We start from the raw sequence: 19,146 nt of genomic DNA on the forward strand, positions 1-19,146 counted from the left end.
ACTACCATTCCTAGGGCTAGATATTCTATAGGAACAATATAAAAACAATTCATTAAAATAATAAACAAAGTATCTAAACATAGCTAGGAAAAGGTAAAATATTGTAGAAGTTATCATTTAAAAGAAGGTAGAAAAAAGGGATTTCCTAAAACCCTAGGAGTGGGTCTATCTGGCAACATTTTCAAAAGTAATCGTCCAAAAACAATTTTTGAAAACAATTTTAAAAATTAATTCTTAATTATTTTCTAGGGCAAAATTTTGATTGAGAATTCTTTTCTTGACTTTCAAAGTATTCTTCATTTTTTTTTTTTAATTATTACTCAAAAGCACTCTACAAAAAGCAATTAAAAACAAGTTGGGTTTTATAGAACCATAATGACCTAGTTTTTAGGGATGGTGGAAAACTCCCACCTCATCCATGGACAGACAGTAGTGGCACATGATTTTCATGCCATAGTCATTGCTGCTCTCACAAACCAAACAATCATTATTAACATGTAAATCAGTCTTTACACAACAAATTGGAATCAACCTACCTCAACTTGAGAGAACTGGTTCACAATTTGACCTGTCCACTAGTTGTGAGCATTCCTTGTATACAAGTAGAAGTAGGCAATTGTGGAGGTCCTGTGACTGTTTCCAACTTTCCATGCCCTTGTACAAACCCTGATCAACATAATCAATCAACCCAAATCATCACCTATAGGAGAACTCAGTCTCTCTGCATACCAAACTGGAAATGACTACCACAACTTGAAAGAGAACTGGTTGGCAATTTTAGTATGTTCACTAGTTGTGAAGCCGCCTGTCAACTCCCTTCCAGTGGTTTCAGTGCAGTTTTAGTAGAGAACCAACCAATGCTTCCATCAAAGAGCTCGAGCAACGCTTTTAAATTCATTCAAGCAAGATTGGAGTATCTTCTGCCGCTTCTGAAGAGACTGCCGTTCATTCTGAAGGATATCGATTGCCCCAGGTGCAACAAACATATCCATGAATTTCTCGTCGTTTACAGCAAACAAATCCAATCCAAGTGCCATCATAAGTCGATCCCGGCTGCATAAATGGAAAGAGAATAAGAGATTATTCTAATCTTTTCCTTATTGAGGTAGTAACTGAAATAACTGAATAAAACATATAAACTACAAAAATATGTTAATTCACAGGGCATAATGGAACCAAAAGTGTTCACTTAGTTGAAAAAACATCTATAAAATGTAAAATAGACCAACTAAATAGATCAAACCAATAGTCATCAGGCTTGTATAGAATCTAAAATGGTAAAAAGAGAAGCTGGAAGTCTATAAGAAAACATGCAACAAATGCTGATTGTCTATGTATGTGAAGTGTTATATATAGTGTAGATGCAAATTGGTTTGAGAAAGAAGAACTTAGCACCAGTGGAACATATGCTGAAGTTTCTATCTATGTTATATGCTTGTGGAGATGTAAACTGGCTTGAGATATATAAAGGAACTCACCAAGGGGTTAAAAATCCAGAATTCAAAGTTGACATCACACTTCTCTCAACAAGAACTTCACGTATTCGGGCAAAGTGCTGTGCAGCAGATGAACAAATATCAGAGTAAGCTGAACCTGACCTCAAGCCACTATCTGCATTTCCAAATAGCAAACCGCCAGCATTTGTAAGTCTTAAATTATCTGAGTTTCTGCTATGGCCAATCATTCTTGCTTGGCGTTTTCTTGCTCCATGTTCATTTCCAACTTCCTTCTTAACTCCCCCATAAACCATATCACATGGTTGATCAGGTGATGGGGTTTCAGGCACAGTCAGTTGGCTTTCCCGGAGAGCTTCTCTGGTTTCCACTCCTTTTCCAGGTGTGGTTTCTTGTGCATCCTTTTCTGGAGGTATGTTTTCTTGATCTCTCACCTTGTCATGGCGCAATGCTGGCCCCCCTTCAGATAGTTCAAGGGAAAATGACCCAACTAAAGCTTGGTTAAATCTGTACATGGAGGTTACACCTGAGCCAGAGCCTCCTTGGATGTTCTCATAACAAACCTGAGAATATGGGCTTGTAGCTGAGTCAAGGTGGTGTCGAACAAGTTGCTTGCACTGTTTGGCAAGATCCTTTATAAAGCGATTGTATGAGTGTCTTAAAGCAGCATGAAAACCAACATACCCATCCATATTACCACTTTGCCTCCCATCTGCAAAATAGAACAAACAACCCATTGTTCTTCTTCAACTATTTATGCAAATACTCATAGGTGGGTAGAAAACAAAAGAGTAGAGAAGGCAAACATCAAGGCAGTTAAAACATATTGCTTACAAATTTTTTAAGCTCAGAATTCAGTTTTTTCCCTGTAATAGGTCTTATAAATTATCTTAGCATCTGAAGTCTAACAACAATGTGCAAAGTTTTGGCTTTCATATGCAATATCAAAGTACACTGAAATTCAAGTCACAGAAATATTAGATATCTAAACTTGAAAAGCTAATGCTTCACTAGTACATAGGCAGAAGCATCTGTTGTTATAAAAATGGCTGAGAGGATTCAATTTTCATTAACTTGTCCATAATTGTAGGACATGGCACATGTTCTTATTATACCAAGAAAAAACCAACGAGAATAAGTAATTTAAGATGATCAATCTAAAATATCCATGAATGAAAGGAAAGCTAGAAATTATGTACTAACAAAAGTTTAAGCAAGCAGTTTAAGATAGCTTTCTTACAGTCTGAGTCACGGCTGCAACTCCTCTCCACAGCAAGATCAAAGAGGTTCCCCAAAACAAAAGCAAGTCGATCACAAGCAGTATCAAGAAGAGGAGCAAGCCATGACCGAGCAGCTGCACGTGCAATCTCTGCAGCTGCCTCCATTACTCCTCTTCCTCCACCACGGCCAGCATGGGCAAGTAGTATATTTGCCACCTGTTCCACCAATGTCAAATATTTTAGCAGTTCACAGCTTATGAACAATCATGGATGCTGAAACTTTGAATTCCAAGTGTAAATTGCTTGTACAGTAAATATACCTTCTCCCTTGATACTGGTGGGCATTCAATGGAATATGCAGCACAACGAAATTCATGTATCACTCTTTCAAAAGCAGCTCCTCCATAGAGTCTAAGGGTAGAATTGGGAGGTTTTATATCAGCAGTAATGCCCGGCCAGCTCCCAATGCCACTCTCTGACTGCTCTTCCTCTGTTGTTTTACCCCATTGCTCAGGGGCAGGATCTGCAGCTCCATCGATCAACACTCCCTTCAGCAATCAACAAGAAGAGACCAACCTTAATTAATTCAGAATAAAAAATTACCTGCCTTGTCATGGATAAGAGAAATGATATTTGAAAAGAAAAAAAATTAAAGCTTGAACATATTGGTGGGTTCAAAATTTGGGAATAAACAGCGACCATTTTGCCATCAACAATTTGAATCTCAAGAACTAATGGAAAATATACAAGGAAAAATAAGGGAATAACCAGAAACAGAATTTAAACTTTATTTTGTCTCTGTGGCGCTGAGGTTTAAAACTGGCAAATTATTTTGATTCATAAGATCATTCATAAACAATTATTGAAGGATTTTCAATCTTCAGGCCATTTTCAGATAATTATGCAAATTATTAAATCATATGTGAGAATGTTTGTTCTGTACTAAACAAGACATAATTTCAGACATTGTATTGAAATTGGAAGATATTAGCGTTGACTACACACCACATGATTGCTGATGGAGGCAGTGTGCAGCATTGCACATCTTCGAAGATGTGCAACATCAGAAGTAGCCTGTATTTTGGAGTCCATTCTAGCCAACTCAGTGGTGACTTCACAGCACCTCTGCTCGAGCAAAGCTAGAGTTGCTGGGGCAGCTTCTTTGTATCTTTTCTGAAGCTCAGACTCCAAATATTCTCTCAGACAGCCAAAGCCAATGAAGGGCCTGAATTTTTCTTCGTCAAATCCTCCCTTGATCCCATCACGCAGATGTCGCAGGACATCTGAGTCAACCTGTGATATTTGCCTGCGGAATTCATCATTTGAAACTGTGTTCCTGTCTTTTGGCAGGGCTACAAAAAATGGGTGAGTGCCATCTCCAAGGTAACCACTTGCACTCAAATACCGATCTACTTCCCATCGGTCAGTAAACTCCTGCATGAATTAATACGATTCTTAAAATCAAATTTAGAAATCAAAATTCAAGTAGGGCAAGTTACTTTAACAAATACTATTAAGCATTGTGCCAAGCCAGGAGATGAGGCTACTTCAATCATTTTCTATTAGTCTTATCTACAAAATAATCCCAAATTATGTCCACTGTATTCAATTAATTGTATCTGTGTCATGTGTTCTGTGTTAATCTCCATCAAAACAAAAATTTAGTTCTTGAAGATTAACTGGAGTAGTCTTACACATATACCTTGAGCCGATTATCAAATTTGGAAACAACGATTACTGTCCGTCTGTAGGTTGGATCAATTTCCCGAACGGCATCCAACCACAATGATGAACACCATTCAACACTACTTTGTTGAAGGAACAGAAGAATGCGATGTGGAGGACTAGCCAGAGACTTCACCATTGATAGAATTTCATCAGGCGTGTTCTCTGGTTCTCCCTTCTTGGCCTGACAATGCAGTTTCAAATATTTATCTTAGTACAAAGACCAAATATGTTGGTGAAAGTTTTGAACTTTATGTTCATCATTATCTTTGATCCTTGATAATGTACCTTAAGAACGAAACCCGGGGTATCAATAATGGTGAGATTAGGACAATGAGCATATTCTGCTCTCATTACAATTGGTTTAGAAGAAACGGCAGTTTTAGTCTTCTTCAAATATGCCTCCGTTCGGGATTTTATGATGTCTGCAATTGCAGATGCCAAAACAACTGGACTTCCATATTCTTCAGAATCCTCCTCCTGTTTCAAATAGTGGGATTAAAATAATAATGATGAGAAAGAGCATACGAACTTCTGAAAGGTTTATTCTGAAAATAGCCTAAACCCTAGACTTACCCCCTCAACAATGCCACACTGTTATATTGATTGAAGTTTGATATTTTCTGCTGTTTAGCCCCCACAAAATTAAAAGCTGAACTCACTTCCAACTTTTCTTGATGTTGTTAATGAGAACCCCCACAGTTTCAGGAGCTTGATTTATCCAAATTTAACTCAATATACTAAAATGCAGGGCCTTTCGACATTGTAATTCAATTCAACCAATTAATTTAACAAGTCTCTCACACTCTTGTTAATTCTCCTTCACTTTCTGAGCAGCCAAACAAAGGTTAAGAAACAGAAATTTTTTCAAAATCATGTCAGGGCTTTTGATTCTTGCAAATCAATTTACTTGACTATGTTACATCTGTATTTTCCTTTTTGCTCCAGAATCTTAGCATCCAGACAGAGCTTAGAAAGTAGATATGCACTAACATCTGAAACTCATATCCCAGAGATACCTAAACCCCAAATCACAATTCTCAATACCCAAAACCCCAGTTTACATAAACTTGAAACTTTACTTTGAGAAAACTGTAAAAATCCACAGAATCTTTGAATCTAAGACTGGTCAAAACAATAAAAAGAAACAAAACTTGCTGTTGAGGCATCAAATTTCTTAAAACTCAACTCTAGAAAATACCCCAAACCCTTAATGCTCTGCTTGGCTGCTGAGAAAACGTAGGAAAACTGCAGAAACCAAAATATTTTGAATCTGAATTTTTTCATCGTTCGGAACAGAGCCTCAACTCTTCGTATTAATTGAATTGATCTTCTAATTCTCGGTAATCAAAATATCCTATACCACATATATGTTCCCCATTTTATTTTTTCTTTATCTTCCATTTTCTCATTATCTCCAACGAAAGCAACATAAAGCACAAGATTCAGAACTCCAATCTTCTCCTTTTCAACAGTTTCCTAGTAACCAACAAAATGCTGAGCCCCAATTCTCAAGACCCAAAACCCTAGAGTACCAAAACAAAACCCTAGCTTAACAAAACAACATGCTCTTAAATTAAAACCCAATCATAAAAAATATCTCAGAACCTGAAACCGACACCGGGGCTCCAACGCCGTCGAATCATGCACCATCTGAAGGATGAGAGGCCTTCGTGTGCCCATCTCGACCTCGCGAACATTGAAGCGGAATCCAAGAAGGGCTTCAAGGAGGGAGCTCTTGCCGTCGGATTGGCCACCGAGGGCGACAATCTCGGGGATGGGTAGCTTCTCGCCGAAGGCTACTGCGGCGGATTGTAGACGGTTGTAGGCCTCGAATGGGGACTTGGAGTCGGAGTTGGGGAAGTGGTGATGGGATTTCTTGGATTTTTCTGATGGGGTTTTGGTGGGGGTGGTGAGGAAGGCGTTGGAGGTGGTGGTGGTTGCCATTGGAGAGGAGTCTGGTGCTGTACTGAGAAAGAGCGGCTGGTGAGAAAGAAGAAGTCTTTTGAATCTTAATTTGAATTTTGAATTTGAATTTTAGGCCTGTATAGCCGTTGCTATGGAATGAGCCCATAGGTTAGAATTGGGCCGATGGGCAATGCAATCTTTTTCATGGGTTATGTTCAAGGAAAAGTCCTTTTCATGGCCCATAAATTTCTCCAATTGTTTATTCCATGTTCAACGGCGTCATCGAGGAGGGATGATACAACACTCAACCCTCACTCCCTTTCTAGAAGGGAAAAAGAAGAGAAGAAAAATCTCAATTCTTAACTCCCAGACCCATTTGAATGTAGCGGACAACAGCGGGGCCCGAGAATTGATGTGTATTCGAATCATAGGAACTAGTAATCGCCGATACGCTCATATTGGTGACGTTATTGTTGCTGTGATCAAAGAAGTAGTACCAAATATGCCTCTAGAAAGATCAGAAGTAATCAGAGCTGTAATTGTACGTACCTGTAAAGAACTCAAACGTGACAACGGTATGATAATACGATATGATGACAATGCTGCAGTTATTATTGATCAAGAAGGAAACCCAAAAGGAACTCGAATTTTTGGTGCGATCGTCCGGGAATTGAGACAGTTAAATTTTACTAAAATAGTTTCCTTAGCCCCTGAGGTATTATAAGACGAGACCATGATATAGTTATAGTAAGCGAATGAAATAGATTAATTAGTAGATTGTGTTTCACGCATATACCTTTAATTTAATATTTAATAGAATTCATAAATAAAAAAATAAAAAAGAGCATGTTGATTATATCAAAATTAGCAGGCACCAATAATTTTAGTTCATCATGGGTAGGGACACTATTGCTGACATAATAACCTCTATACGAAATGTCGACATGGATAGAAAAGTAACGGTTCGAATAGCATCTACTAATATCACCGAAAACATTGTTAAAATACTTTTACGGGAAGGTTTTATCGAAAACGTGAGGAAACATCAGGAAAGCAACAAATATTTTTTGGTTTTAACCCTGCGACATAGAAGGAATAGGAAAGGAACATATAGAACTATTTTAAATTTAAAACGGATCAGTCGACCTGGTCTACGAATCTATTCTAACTATCAACGAATTCCTAGAATTTTATACTTATCCTAAATCCAGTCTGTCTATTAGGGATGAAGTGAGCGGTATATGAAAGAAGCCCCTCTTACCATACTTGGGGAAATAAACGTTTTGGACTATCCTTTTAAGTGCTTACAATTTTGAATTTTTTGCTTAGTTGGCCTTGTACAAATAATAATTTTTACTATCTCAAATTTAAAAAATTAAAAAAATGATTTTTAAGAACATAAGTAAAGTTAATATTTTTTATATTTTTGCAAATTACCATATTCATTAATAAATCTAGCATATTAAGGTGGTGTTTGGTTTTTTGGTTGATATTTGGCTTTTTCTACTTAGTCAAAAAACAAACACCACCTAAGTCTCATGCCACTCTTTGTTTATGCAATTTTTTTTATGGGTTACTTTTAAAGAAAAATTCTATTTATGCCCATGAGTTTTTCTAATTGTTTATTCCACATTCAATGGCTTGAGTGAGGTTGGATAGAACAAGACTTGAAGCTCACATGGGTTAAAAATTAAATAAATTTTCAATCCTATCATTACATATTTATATTTATCTCAAATTGATTATCTTAACGGTGATGTGATCGGGCAAGAATTTGACCCATGGTTATCCTTGACGAAATGTATGTTTTACACTAATCCTGTAGGTGCTTGAAAGTACAATGCCTATATAATTAAAAACTTACTTAAGTTAAAAGTGATGTTCGAGAGAGCTAATTTGATGTTATTATAGACTTGGTTCACCTTATTATCCATCACATGAGATGATCAGAGATAACTAAAGTCTTAAACTTGTTAAGATATAATTAAACTAAAATAGAACTAGTTTACAAATGATGCCACTTTGCGGTATTTTAGTTCAACTAACTTTTATCTGTAAGTTATTTATAACCAAAAGCATTGTACAAATCGGAAAAGCTTGAATTAAGCCATTAACTTATATTAAATCATTAAATTAATTTATCAAATACCATTTAGAGTGTATTTGATAATATTTAATATTTAATCTTTTAAAATGATTTTAAATTAAATTATGCTTACATTATTAAATCATACTAGGTTATTAAGTCGATTTGTTAAAATTATTTTTACCTTTAAATTATAATCTTAAATTATCTTATACCTTGTGCTTGGAAATTGTTCACCTTAGGTATATGGACAAGTTTATGGCATACTAAGTTTTTTTAAAAAATATATACAATTCGGGAGAGAAATTGACACGGTCATTCTAAACTAGTTTTGAAATGAAAAATTTTGATATTAATTCACTTAATTTTTGAGTTCCAAAATATTTTTCCAAATTGCTATATTCGTTAATGAATATAACACATCAAGTTTTGTATAATTTAGAGTAATTTATTAATAAAAAAAAAAAAAAATATGTGCAAAATGAATGAATTTCTCTCAAGTCCAACACCAATGTTTTGAAAATTGAAGTAGTAATTAAATAAAAAAAGTTACTCTTTTACGGTCGAATTAGTGATGTCATAAATATATAATTTATATTTAATTAAAATAAAAAATAATTATAAAAAGTTTAAAATATATATAAAGAAACTTAAAATCAATATAATATTTATTTTTCATGTTTAATATTTTTAAATTAAATAATATATAATATAAATATGAAGATATATATTGAAAATGATAAAAAAAATTATTTAATTTTATTTACATATTAAATATCAAATTATTTTATAATTTTCGAAGATATTAGGTTATTTTATTTATATTATTTTCAAATTTATTATACGTACATAAATATAATAAATTTATGTAAGCCATTCCAAATCCGATCTTTCTTTTTGTGCCCAAGCCAAGAGAAGCGGAACAAGCTGAAACGGTTCACCTATTTGGTGGTTGAAATGCCGGTTCTTTCGGCTCAAATCCGGTTCACAGGAGTTCCGGCTCAGAGTATGAACCGAGCCGGTTAAACCGGTCCGGTTTTATTCTTTTTAATAAAGAAAATTAAATTATTAAATTACCCTTACAACCTTCTATAAATCACATCTCCCTCCAAATTTCAAATCTCATCTTCTCCGATTGAGAGCTCTGAAGGACCGACATGGTGATACCACGCTGGGAGATGAAGATTCTGAAGAGACTCTTGAAGAGGATACAGCGACTGGAGAGAATGAATGTGGATGTGAACTCACTTCCACCGAGTCGTTCATTTGGGTTGCTTGAGGGGAATGACTTGGCCGTGCAGATGTACCGACGGGGTATGGGATTTTGGAGGCTCGGCAATCTGTGGAAGAAGATGAAGCCTCACAAGGCCACGGGCGAATTTCTGCGCATTGGAGGCGGAAATTTGATGATTAAAGCTAGATTGATGAATTTAAATTCTAAAGAGCACAACTGGAATCCGATGCCGAATCTTGAGAGTCTGTCTGTAGTACTCCGCCGCGACACGATGCGGATCCGCTCTAAAGATGACGCGAAGGTAATGATTTGTTTAATCATGTATTTGGATTCATCTTTAATTTTGCATTTTCTTCATTTAACCTTTCTGTTCATCGTTGATCTTTTACGTTCAATTTTCAGATAGCAAGGAATTTTAAAGTGAGATGCGGTTGGACTGGTCGCATCGATGTCGAGAGACCAATGACTGAGAAAATGGCTGAAATTTTAGCAGTATTTGAACTGTAATAAACCAAAAGAAGAAGATGTACAAAGGAGGAAGAAGGAAGAATAAAAAGATGACGTTTGGTCCGATTGGTAGATTCTGCCTGATTAGAAGTTACTGTAATGTTCACTCTTTGTGGATTTTGTAGATTGAGGAAATGGCCAAATTTTAGCTACATTTGAACTTTGATAAAACAAAAGAAGACGTACAGAGGAGAAAGAAGGAAGAATAAAAGAGGAAGATAGATGAGGTTTGGTCCGTTTGGTAGATTCTGCTTAAAATGATGTTTAGTAGTTACTGTAAATGTTCATTCACTATTTGAACTTTTGATAAACCAAAACAAGATGTACAGAGGAGGAAGGAGGAAGAAGGAAGAATAAACGAGAAGGATGATGTTTGGTCCGTTTGATAGATTCTGCTTAAAATGATGATCAGTAGTGGATTTGTTGCATATTCTGATTTGTACAGTTTAATTCTCATTTTTTTTTTGTGGATTTGTTTGTCATTGAGCAACTTTCCAAGATTCCGTGAAGAATGAGCGAACTCTCTCCTGATGGTAGTTACCATCATAGTAATCTGCTCTACTGCTTGGTTTGCGCCTACAGCTCTAGTCCCATCCATCTTGGAGGCATTGATTTTCACCAACTCAGCCTTTGAAGTGGATCTCAGTCTCGTCTTTCTCTTTGCATTCATTTGGACTCCTCTATAGCTGTGACTCACCAGAAGCCTCACTCTTTATCTTCCTCAACCCCGTGGAAGCTTGGATCACTTCCATTATTCAGTGGTTCTAATGTTAGAAACAAAAGCTTCTTGATCCCCTGATTCAATTTGCTTTCTCTTCCCTGAATGATAGGTTAACTCCCTCTTCCCCCCACCATTATTCAGTGGTATGAGATATGAAAGCAATTTCATGAAACCTTCTGAAACCCATTCTATTGTGCTTGTTTCTTGTGTTACGTTGTTTACCTCTTTTTAAATTTTTTCTATTTCTTTGCCAAATAAGGTGAGAAAACAGGATCTCAAGTTTGTAACTCATTTTTACAGATTGTTTAAGGCACTGGCTTCTCACCTATGGATGCTGATGCTCTTTGCTCTGTTCTTTTGTCCTTTTCTGTAGCTACTAGAATTTGTTGACATTGTTTTAGCAAGTTACCAAGTTTCTTGGATTTTCTGGCTTTGATTCCACTTTTTTATGTTCTCTTGTTTGGAAACTAAGACGAGTGTCAAGAACTGGTGAAATTGACCCTTTTCAACTGAGACAAGTATCAGTTTACTGGTGACCCTTTTCCATGTAGATTTCTAATGCTGAAATTGACCTCTTCCAGATGTAAAGTCAATTTGGTGTCTTAATCCCAAAAGTTTATTGAATAACTCACACACTACTATTGAAGTACATTAGCTCACATCAAAAGAAAACAGGGCAGGGAGGAAGAACTCTAGATTTAATTGTGACACCAGCCTAGCCATTACCATATAAGATGAGCCAAGATGGGCATGTGAGCTGTTAATTCATCATGCCACTCAAATCTGCCTATCATTTCTCACTTGTGACATGAAATATCTGTATCTATATATGTATCTTTAACAGGAAACCCTATCCAGGCCAAGTTACAGAGAAACAAATTCTGGGAAGACAAGCAGGCAACTTAATTTGCCTTCATCAAGCTCTCTTAAATTTGGAAGGATAAAAATTAGGTATGATGCTTGATGATTAATTATTTTAAAAATCACTTTATTAATCATAGAATATGTAACTAAAAATACTATTACAAATCGACCAAGTACTTTTTCTAATTTATATTACATTAATTGATTCTTAAATGTTAATAGAATTTTGATTGAAAAAGAAAATAGTAGCAACTGAAGCGGCTGGTAAAATATGAGCAAATACTAATTTTTTTTTCGTTTTTGAGATGTGCTTCTAGGTATTTATTGTGTGCGGTTTATCTTGAAGAAGCTGCAACTATCAGTTGCAATGGAGCAAGTTACAGGTATGTTTCCTCTCGATTCTTATAGTTACAGAATTACAAAATTTTCTGCTCAGCTTTAGTGATGATGATATCGAGTTTCCATCATAGAAGTGCAGACTGTAAAGAGAAAAACAAGATTATGCATACCAGATAGTATGATAAATGATACCAATATGTTACTTTTAACTTCATGGAACAATTTTCTAATTTTTTGGGTTATAACATGAGTAATAAGCACCATAACAAGGTAGCATGCTTACACAATTGTAATGTCTGCCATGTGTGTTAGGCATCTGCTCATGCCAGCCTCAACAGAATGGACTTCAATGTGAATTTTTGGAGCCAAAATTGTGCTTGATATGAAAAGAAAGCTCAAATAGGATAATCCTTTCTAAATTAGTTCATAGTTAGTTCGTAGAGTGCATCCCCTCTCTTTGGCGCTTTTTAAATAAATGCATTTTTTGTCTGCAAAAAAAATTAAAAAAAAGAAAAAAAATCTCTCTGTAGCAATAACTGAATGCATAATTTTGAAGGTCATGGTAATACACCTTTTTATCCATAAAAAAGAGCAATATACAAGAGTGTTAGGAAACATGAAACTGTTATGCTGTATCTAAGTTACTTTGATATCTCTGTTTTTTTCTTCTCCCATGCTGCATTGCACATGAAGAATAATTTTCTTATAATATTCAATTAAGTTGGAACTTTGAACTAACATGCACCAGAATAAAGTAGTATTCTCTGCCTTTTCTGTTCATTATCCAAAATGCCTATCTGGATTAAATAAGACATTTGGTTCTTTCATTCTCTGTTCCCATATATTTGCATTCCTGGCTCATGTTTCAGGATGAATCTATGTTGATATGGTACTCTGGCAACGAAGGAAAACAACTCAAACTAAGCAATGTTTCAAGAATTATTCATAGACAGTGTATTGTAAGTTTCCATAAATCAAAACCGAATACAACTTTTAGACCATTCTTAAAGCTATGTTTGGTTCCCGAAAAATGCTAAGGAAAGGAAAAAAAATGCAGAGGAAAAAGGTTTTCTTTAGTTTGGATGACATGGAAAATATGATGGAAAAAAATATAAAGGAAAATATTAAAGAAAATATTGTAATATTTTCCTTAAAAAATAATGAGGAAAATAAGAGAAAAAGAGAAGGGAAAATGGGAGAGGGGGGGGGGGGGGGGGGGGAAAGATTTTATCAGGCTCTTGTTCACCGAGGCTTCACCTCTAACTTCCTCTTCATTGGTGGCTATGGCTTCTCACCGTCGTCAACTCTTTCAACGACCACCACTATCACTCTGACCACCTTCTAGTGTCGAAAACCTACCCTTTTTAGGGCACCCGAGTTCCCGTGGATGAAGTGCGTTCTTCAAATCAAGTTCCCATGGATGAAATGAATTCTTCAAATCCAGTGAATGTATTAAGATCCATGTCTTTAGATCAGGTATGAATTGAACTCCAATCCACCTCATCCTATGAAAACCCGGAACCCAAAGTAATCGCTCTCTCTTGGGTTCTTTGTTTGGGTTTCTAGGTTGCTTTTGCCTTTCCCGTTTCTTAAATTTCGCCATAATTTTTCTAAACTTTCATGGCTTCTTGCTTTCTAGATTTGGTCTGATTTTTACCCTTGATGTTCTGCTATTGTTTACTGGCCGATGGGTTTTTCATAATTTGGTTGGGGGAATGGGTCTGCAGTTGTGTATTGCATATATGTATGTTGTTGTTGCCTCTGAGTGCTTGGTTATTGTTTTGTATCATTGTTGGTGGCATAAATTTTTGGACGGTTTAACATTGGGTTGTTAGAAGTATCAGTTTCTACTCTCCTGATTAGAAATGTGACCATAAAAACAAAATTAAGATGCCTGTTGCGTTATAGACCCAGTAGATTAAATAATAAAACGAACTGAAAATAGTCATTAAATTTGGTAGTGAGTTGAGATGGGACCCTTCCATATATCTTCAAATGTGAAATTAATCACATGACACTAAATGAGAAACTTGACTAGAAGTTTCCATTCATCTGTATTATTGTTATTTTATTGAAATAAAGACAAGTTATTCTCTTGATTGTGAAAACTGTTTTTGCACTGCTGTTTTATTGTCTAAAGCTTTTGATAAATGCTTAGATATGCTATATTCTGTCAATTTCAATTGTCTTCTATTGTCAAGCCTTTCTGGTATCTAGGGATAAACCTGTCCTGTCTTTTGGTTTATGGGGGGCTTGAAGGTGGGATATGTTGTAATTGGGGTTGTGTTTTCAAATGGGAAGTGGGGATTGTGATTTGTTTGAGTGGGAGAAGAGGGGATGGTTGTTGTTTTTAGGTTTACTTACTGCCATACTACCATCATCCCCTCCTAAACAGATGGTGATCAACTTTAGCAAGGGTAGCTTGAAACATCACCCTGCAATGTGACACACTAATTAAGAAAGAAAACAGGTTCGGCTTACCAGGATCTAGAAAGGTTTTTATGAGAGATTTTTATACCTTGCTTAATTTTTTGGTGTTTTGACACCATCAATATATATCTCTGAGACATGAGAGATTTTATGCCAATCCTCCCCTGTTGTTTTCTTGCATCTTTTAGTCAATTGAGGGCATTCTCTAATCACAAGTCTGTCAAGGGATGTGAGACTGCACATTTGAAAAGCAATAACCTTTGCAAATGAAACAACTTGCATATTGAATTTGGAAGTTTCTTTATCCTCTCATTCCAACTGAGGTTGAGAAGTCTGAGATGCTTTAGATTACTGATAAAAATTGGCAATGTGTCAAAGTTCGAATATGATAAATCTAGCATCTTAATGCATTTGAACTTTGACATGCAAGCTTTAAGAAATGGTTCACCACATGATGTTTCCCACACCAAGCAGTATTCAAGTACTGCTTTGTCATTTAGATTTATGTTCATTAGTTGGAGGAAGGATGACAAGTTATGATTGTGCCACTTGATACACAAATTCATACCCAGTTGGATGACTTGGTCAGGACACTAGAGATGTTGTTAAACCAGCACAATAACATTTCTACAGCTTCATAAAGTCCATTGATGCCAGCAGAACGTGTCTCAGTGAATACAAATGATTCTTCTAGCACTTACTATGAAATGAATAAATTCTATGCTACTAGGTTTGGAAATCAGCAGAGGATCGATTATGTTCTTGATAGGAGTCTTCTATCATGGTAGAAATTCCAGAGTTTCTTGGAAGTCTTAAACCTGAGGAATTTGCAGATTTTGTGAATGAGAGATTGGATTTCCAAGTTCTATCAAGCTCTTGAAGAGAGGGATAAATTAGTATTGGTTCCCTTAAAAGGAGGACCTGGTAGGAGCAGCTACATATTATTTTATGGTTCTTTTCTTGTATAGTTTTTTGTGTTTCATATTAAGTACGATGATTGTATTTAGAACTATAACTCCTCTAGTTAAAATCACACTTTGAATGAGTTACAATGAAGTTATTATTATATCTCCTCCTCTTGACTTTTCATTTTAAACATATATATATGTATTATTATTTCAGATGGAACATAGTGAAGGCTTTGAAGTACACAAAAGTGTAAGTGAAAAAAGAAACTTGACTTGGATTGATGAAATGGATAACTTTTTAGTTGATCGATTAATGGAGCAAATGTATAAAGGGCAAAAGATAGGAGGAGTCTTCACCAAGACAACTTATGCAATAGTCGTGTGAGAAATTGGGGAAAATTTTGAATTGAGTTGTAACTCTGAGTACAAAAAAAATAGAATGAAAACTTTTAAAAAAAACCTTTATACTGCTCAAGAAGTTTTACAAAATGGTAGTGGATATGGTTTCAATGAATCAAATCAAATGATGGAAGCTACCATGAAAGTATGGACTACTTACACTAAGGTGAGTTAATTATTATTTTTGAGTTATTAGAAATAAACTTTTTGCATGTAATGTAGAGCTATAAATTTCTAATAGACATTATCACAATTGAACTCGAGTTTTGTTAATATTTGTTTTTTCTGATGTTAAAAGACACACCTAGGAGCATCTCAGCTTAGATACAAACCTATTAGAAATTATGATAAGTTGTCCATTCTTCTTGGAAAAGATCGAGCAACAAGAAGTCTTGCTGCAGGTGCAAAAGAAAGACAACTTCTTTGGCCCAGGAACAAAATTTGGATGGCACAAATCCATTAGGATCATCACAACATGGGATCAAAGATGAAACATTTGCTTATGTTGAAAATGAAGCAACAACTGAGACATCTTTCTCATTTGCAGATGCATTTGTTTCTGCACCAAAGTCAAACAAAGAAACAAAAAAGTGAAAAACAAAATATGCTGACATTGTAAGTGAAGAATTAAGGTCAATTAGAGTTGGAATGGATGCAGTTGTTGCGGCTCTTGATAGAAGCAACCTTCAAAATTATATAGAAGAGCAATTGTTTGAAGAGATTGCTAAGATTGGAGGCGTGAGTGATGTATCTCATATGAAAGCATATCAAGCTCTTATCGGTGATGTGAGTGCAGCTCGAGCCTTTCTTGCTTGTCCAATTGATAGGCGTAAGCTTTGGTTGTCAGTTAAATTTGGACTTACTTTTTTTTATGCCTAATTTGAGATGGAGATTATTTTTATTTTAGTTTTACTTTTGTTTAGACTAGCTGAAAAATTGAGGAAATTATGTTTTTTTTTTTTGGTTTAGACCAGCTTGTTGTTTCTTGAGTTTTCGATAATTTACAAATTGAATTTCAAATTCTGGACTTCTTCTTTCATTGATTTCTCTGATTATCTACATTTTTGCGGTTATCGAACAGAGCACAGAGTTGAGGCCTCTCAATCTTTCAATTGTTCATATAATTTATACGAGATTATTACTTGGATACTTAGTTCCAGCAAAACTGGGATGATGTTTGTGAATCTAAGGAAGTGGACAAATTGGATTATTAATAAGCAAACTTAGGATGCAAGGCAAGGCTTGCCCTAACAGGGCTAGAAGAGAGAAGTATAGTGAGCACAAATGAAAACAAATCAAGTGGACGGAAACCCTGCTTTGACAATCAATCCACTGCCTCTGCCTCAGAATTAATCATCGGAAGCAAGCAACAGCAGATATTAGAAAGTGACATTGAGGACACCTTGTACGGGTATCCTGATGAGATACCAACATTGAAGACTTCACTCACAATTTACAGAACTATATGCAGAGAAATATGGAACTTCAAAGGCTTTGGTTGCTTTGACTCCAGAAGTTGCTTCCATTCCCATGCCCAAGAGTCGACTGTGAAGAGAGCACCATGTGTAAGTAGGCATTTCCCTAATTCCAAAATCATTTAATGTCAGCCTATTTAAAGCCTTCTGGACTATGACCTCTCACGAACCAGAAATATGAGCAGCAGCATCTCATAAGGGTCATAAGAGTAGAACAGCTCTCATCTTCATAGCCAAGAAAGGAGAGCATTTTGTAAGGAATAATGATTAAAATATTTTTAGCAATATATGTAAATCCTTCAATAACTTCCTTTCCACCATAATTCCGGATTCACAACCTCTACTGGAAGGGGTTAGTAGTTTTTTTCATCTACTTTTATAATATAATTTGTATTATTGGGAATAAATTAATGATATATAGAACTAGAAAATACATTTTTCTAAAAATATTTAATTTAGATATATATGTTTTCATTCTTTTAATGTTTACAATTTTATTTTTAAATTTAAATTTAAATTTTATTATATTTAATTAATATAAATATTAGCAAACTCATTAAAAATTATAATAATGGTTTTATATTTTTAATATTTAGTTCAATCAAATTTGGATATAAAATAATTAAAATTAAATTATTTATTTTAAAATTTTGTGTTTGATAAGAATGTAATAAAAATATATTTATTCTAATAATGAAGATCACAATAGTTGTTATGGACCATCAAAAGAATTCTAAAAAGAAAAAACCCATGTAAATGGAGGAAAATCCTAAAATATCGGTAAAAAATAAAGGAAGAATTCACAAAAATCGGGAAAATCGTAATTTTGGAGCGTGTGAGTTTGGAATTTTGTACTTGGGCTTTTTGACAAACTACCACTTTTTCCTTATTTATTTATTTTGTTTTACAATACATTACAAAAAAATACTATCAAAATTAATATAGGCCTTTTTTTTGCTTTTAAAAATTAGAAAATAATTGTAAATTTTACATAAGGTACAAAGATTTGAAACTTAGGAAGTACAGTCTTATTACAATTCATAGTAACACAACCCTTTTTAGAAAAACTGAGCCACCAAAATTCAAGTGGGGCTATGCAATATTTTTTCCTTTGTAAAAAACAGTTCTATAAATAACAAAACACAAACGGTCATTGATCACACAATTAACAGATAAAAATTTATTGTATCTTAAAAAATAATGAATTATCAAGCAATAAGGCTTGTTTGGAAATGTTTTCACAAAAAAAAAAGAATAGTTTTATCTATAAAATCATAGTCATTAACTCGATTTTAAACTTAAATTTAAAATCATAATTGGTAACTGCACTTTTAATTATTTTTAGAAAAAAAAAACATTAAAATTATAGTCATCGACAATTTTGTAACTTGGATTGCATGTGGACTGGTTTGAGAATTATGAGGAGTTAATTTATGGAATTTTTTTAAAATAAATTATTTTTATTAAAAACTCAATTAATTTGGGGTATTAAGACTAAAAGAGGGTGCAGTCTCCCACAAACAGGCTGGATATGAAAAAGAGGTCAAGACTCATGAAAAATAATAATATCTCTCACCTATTATCACACAATTTTTGTCATTCATTATCTTTCTTCTTTTTATCGTTCATTAACTAATTTCTAACCATCAATTCATTTTATGATGTTCATCATGTTTGGATGACATGTAACTATTTATGATATAGTAAACTTTCACTCATATTAAAATTAAAGTTAAAAGTAATTAAAAAATCAATTGATATAATGAATAATAAATTAAAGTTAAAAGAAAATAATTGAAATATTGGAGGAAATTAAAAATAAAAAATTTTGAATTTTGAATTTTAAATTTATCCATAATGGAAATTGAGGGAGAAA

The 19,146-nt window shown here is 34.5% G+C and overlaps 2 protein-coding genes across 2 annotated transcripts; one reads left to right on the forward strand and one right to left on the reverse strand.

Annotated features, from left to right (window-relative positions):
* Positions 1 to 344: 344 nt before the first annotated feature.
* Positions 345 to 6,404, reverse strand: LOC117908435 (dynamin-related protein 5A). The gene is made up of 8 exons (XM_034822013.1): positions 6,008 to 6,404; positions 4,688 to 4,879; positions 4,377 to 4,583; positions 3,680 to 4,108; positions 2,995 to 3,222; positions 2,695 to 2,890; positions 1,479 to 2,166; positions 345 to 1,053 (listed from the first exon to the last, which is right to left on the reverse strand). The coding sequence occupies exons 1-8, from the start codon at positions 6,344 to 6,346 to the stop codon at positions 867 to 869; spliced, it is 2,466 nt and encodes an 821-aa protein (XP_034677904.1). The 5' UTR covers positions 6,347 to 6,404; the 3' UTR covers positions 345 to 866.
* Positions 6,405 to 9,558: 3,154 nt separating this feature from the next.
* Positions 9,559 to 10,535, forward strand: LOC117909669. The gene is made up of 2 exons (XM_034823766.1): positions 9,559 to 9,928; positions 10,030 to 10,535. Exons 1-2 carry the CDS (start codon positions 9,572 to 9,574, stop codon positions 10,132 to 10,134), a joined length of 462 nt encoding a protein of 153 aa, XP_034679657.1. The 5' UTR covers positions 9,559 to 9,571; the 3' UTR covers positions 10,135 to 10,535.
* The last annotated feature ends 8,611 nt before the right edge of the window (positions 10,536 to 19,146 follow it).

Source organism: Vitis riparia, chromosome 19 (assembly GCF_004353265.1).
Source record: "Vitis riparia cultivar Riparia Gloire de Montpellier isolate 1030 chromosome 19, EGFV_Vit.rip_1.0, whole genome shotgun sequence".
Lineage (NCBI taxonomy): Eukaryota > Viridiplantae > Streptophyta > Magnoliopsida > Vitales > Vitaceae > Vitis > Vitis riparia.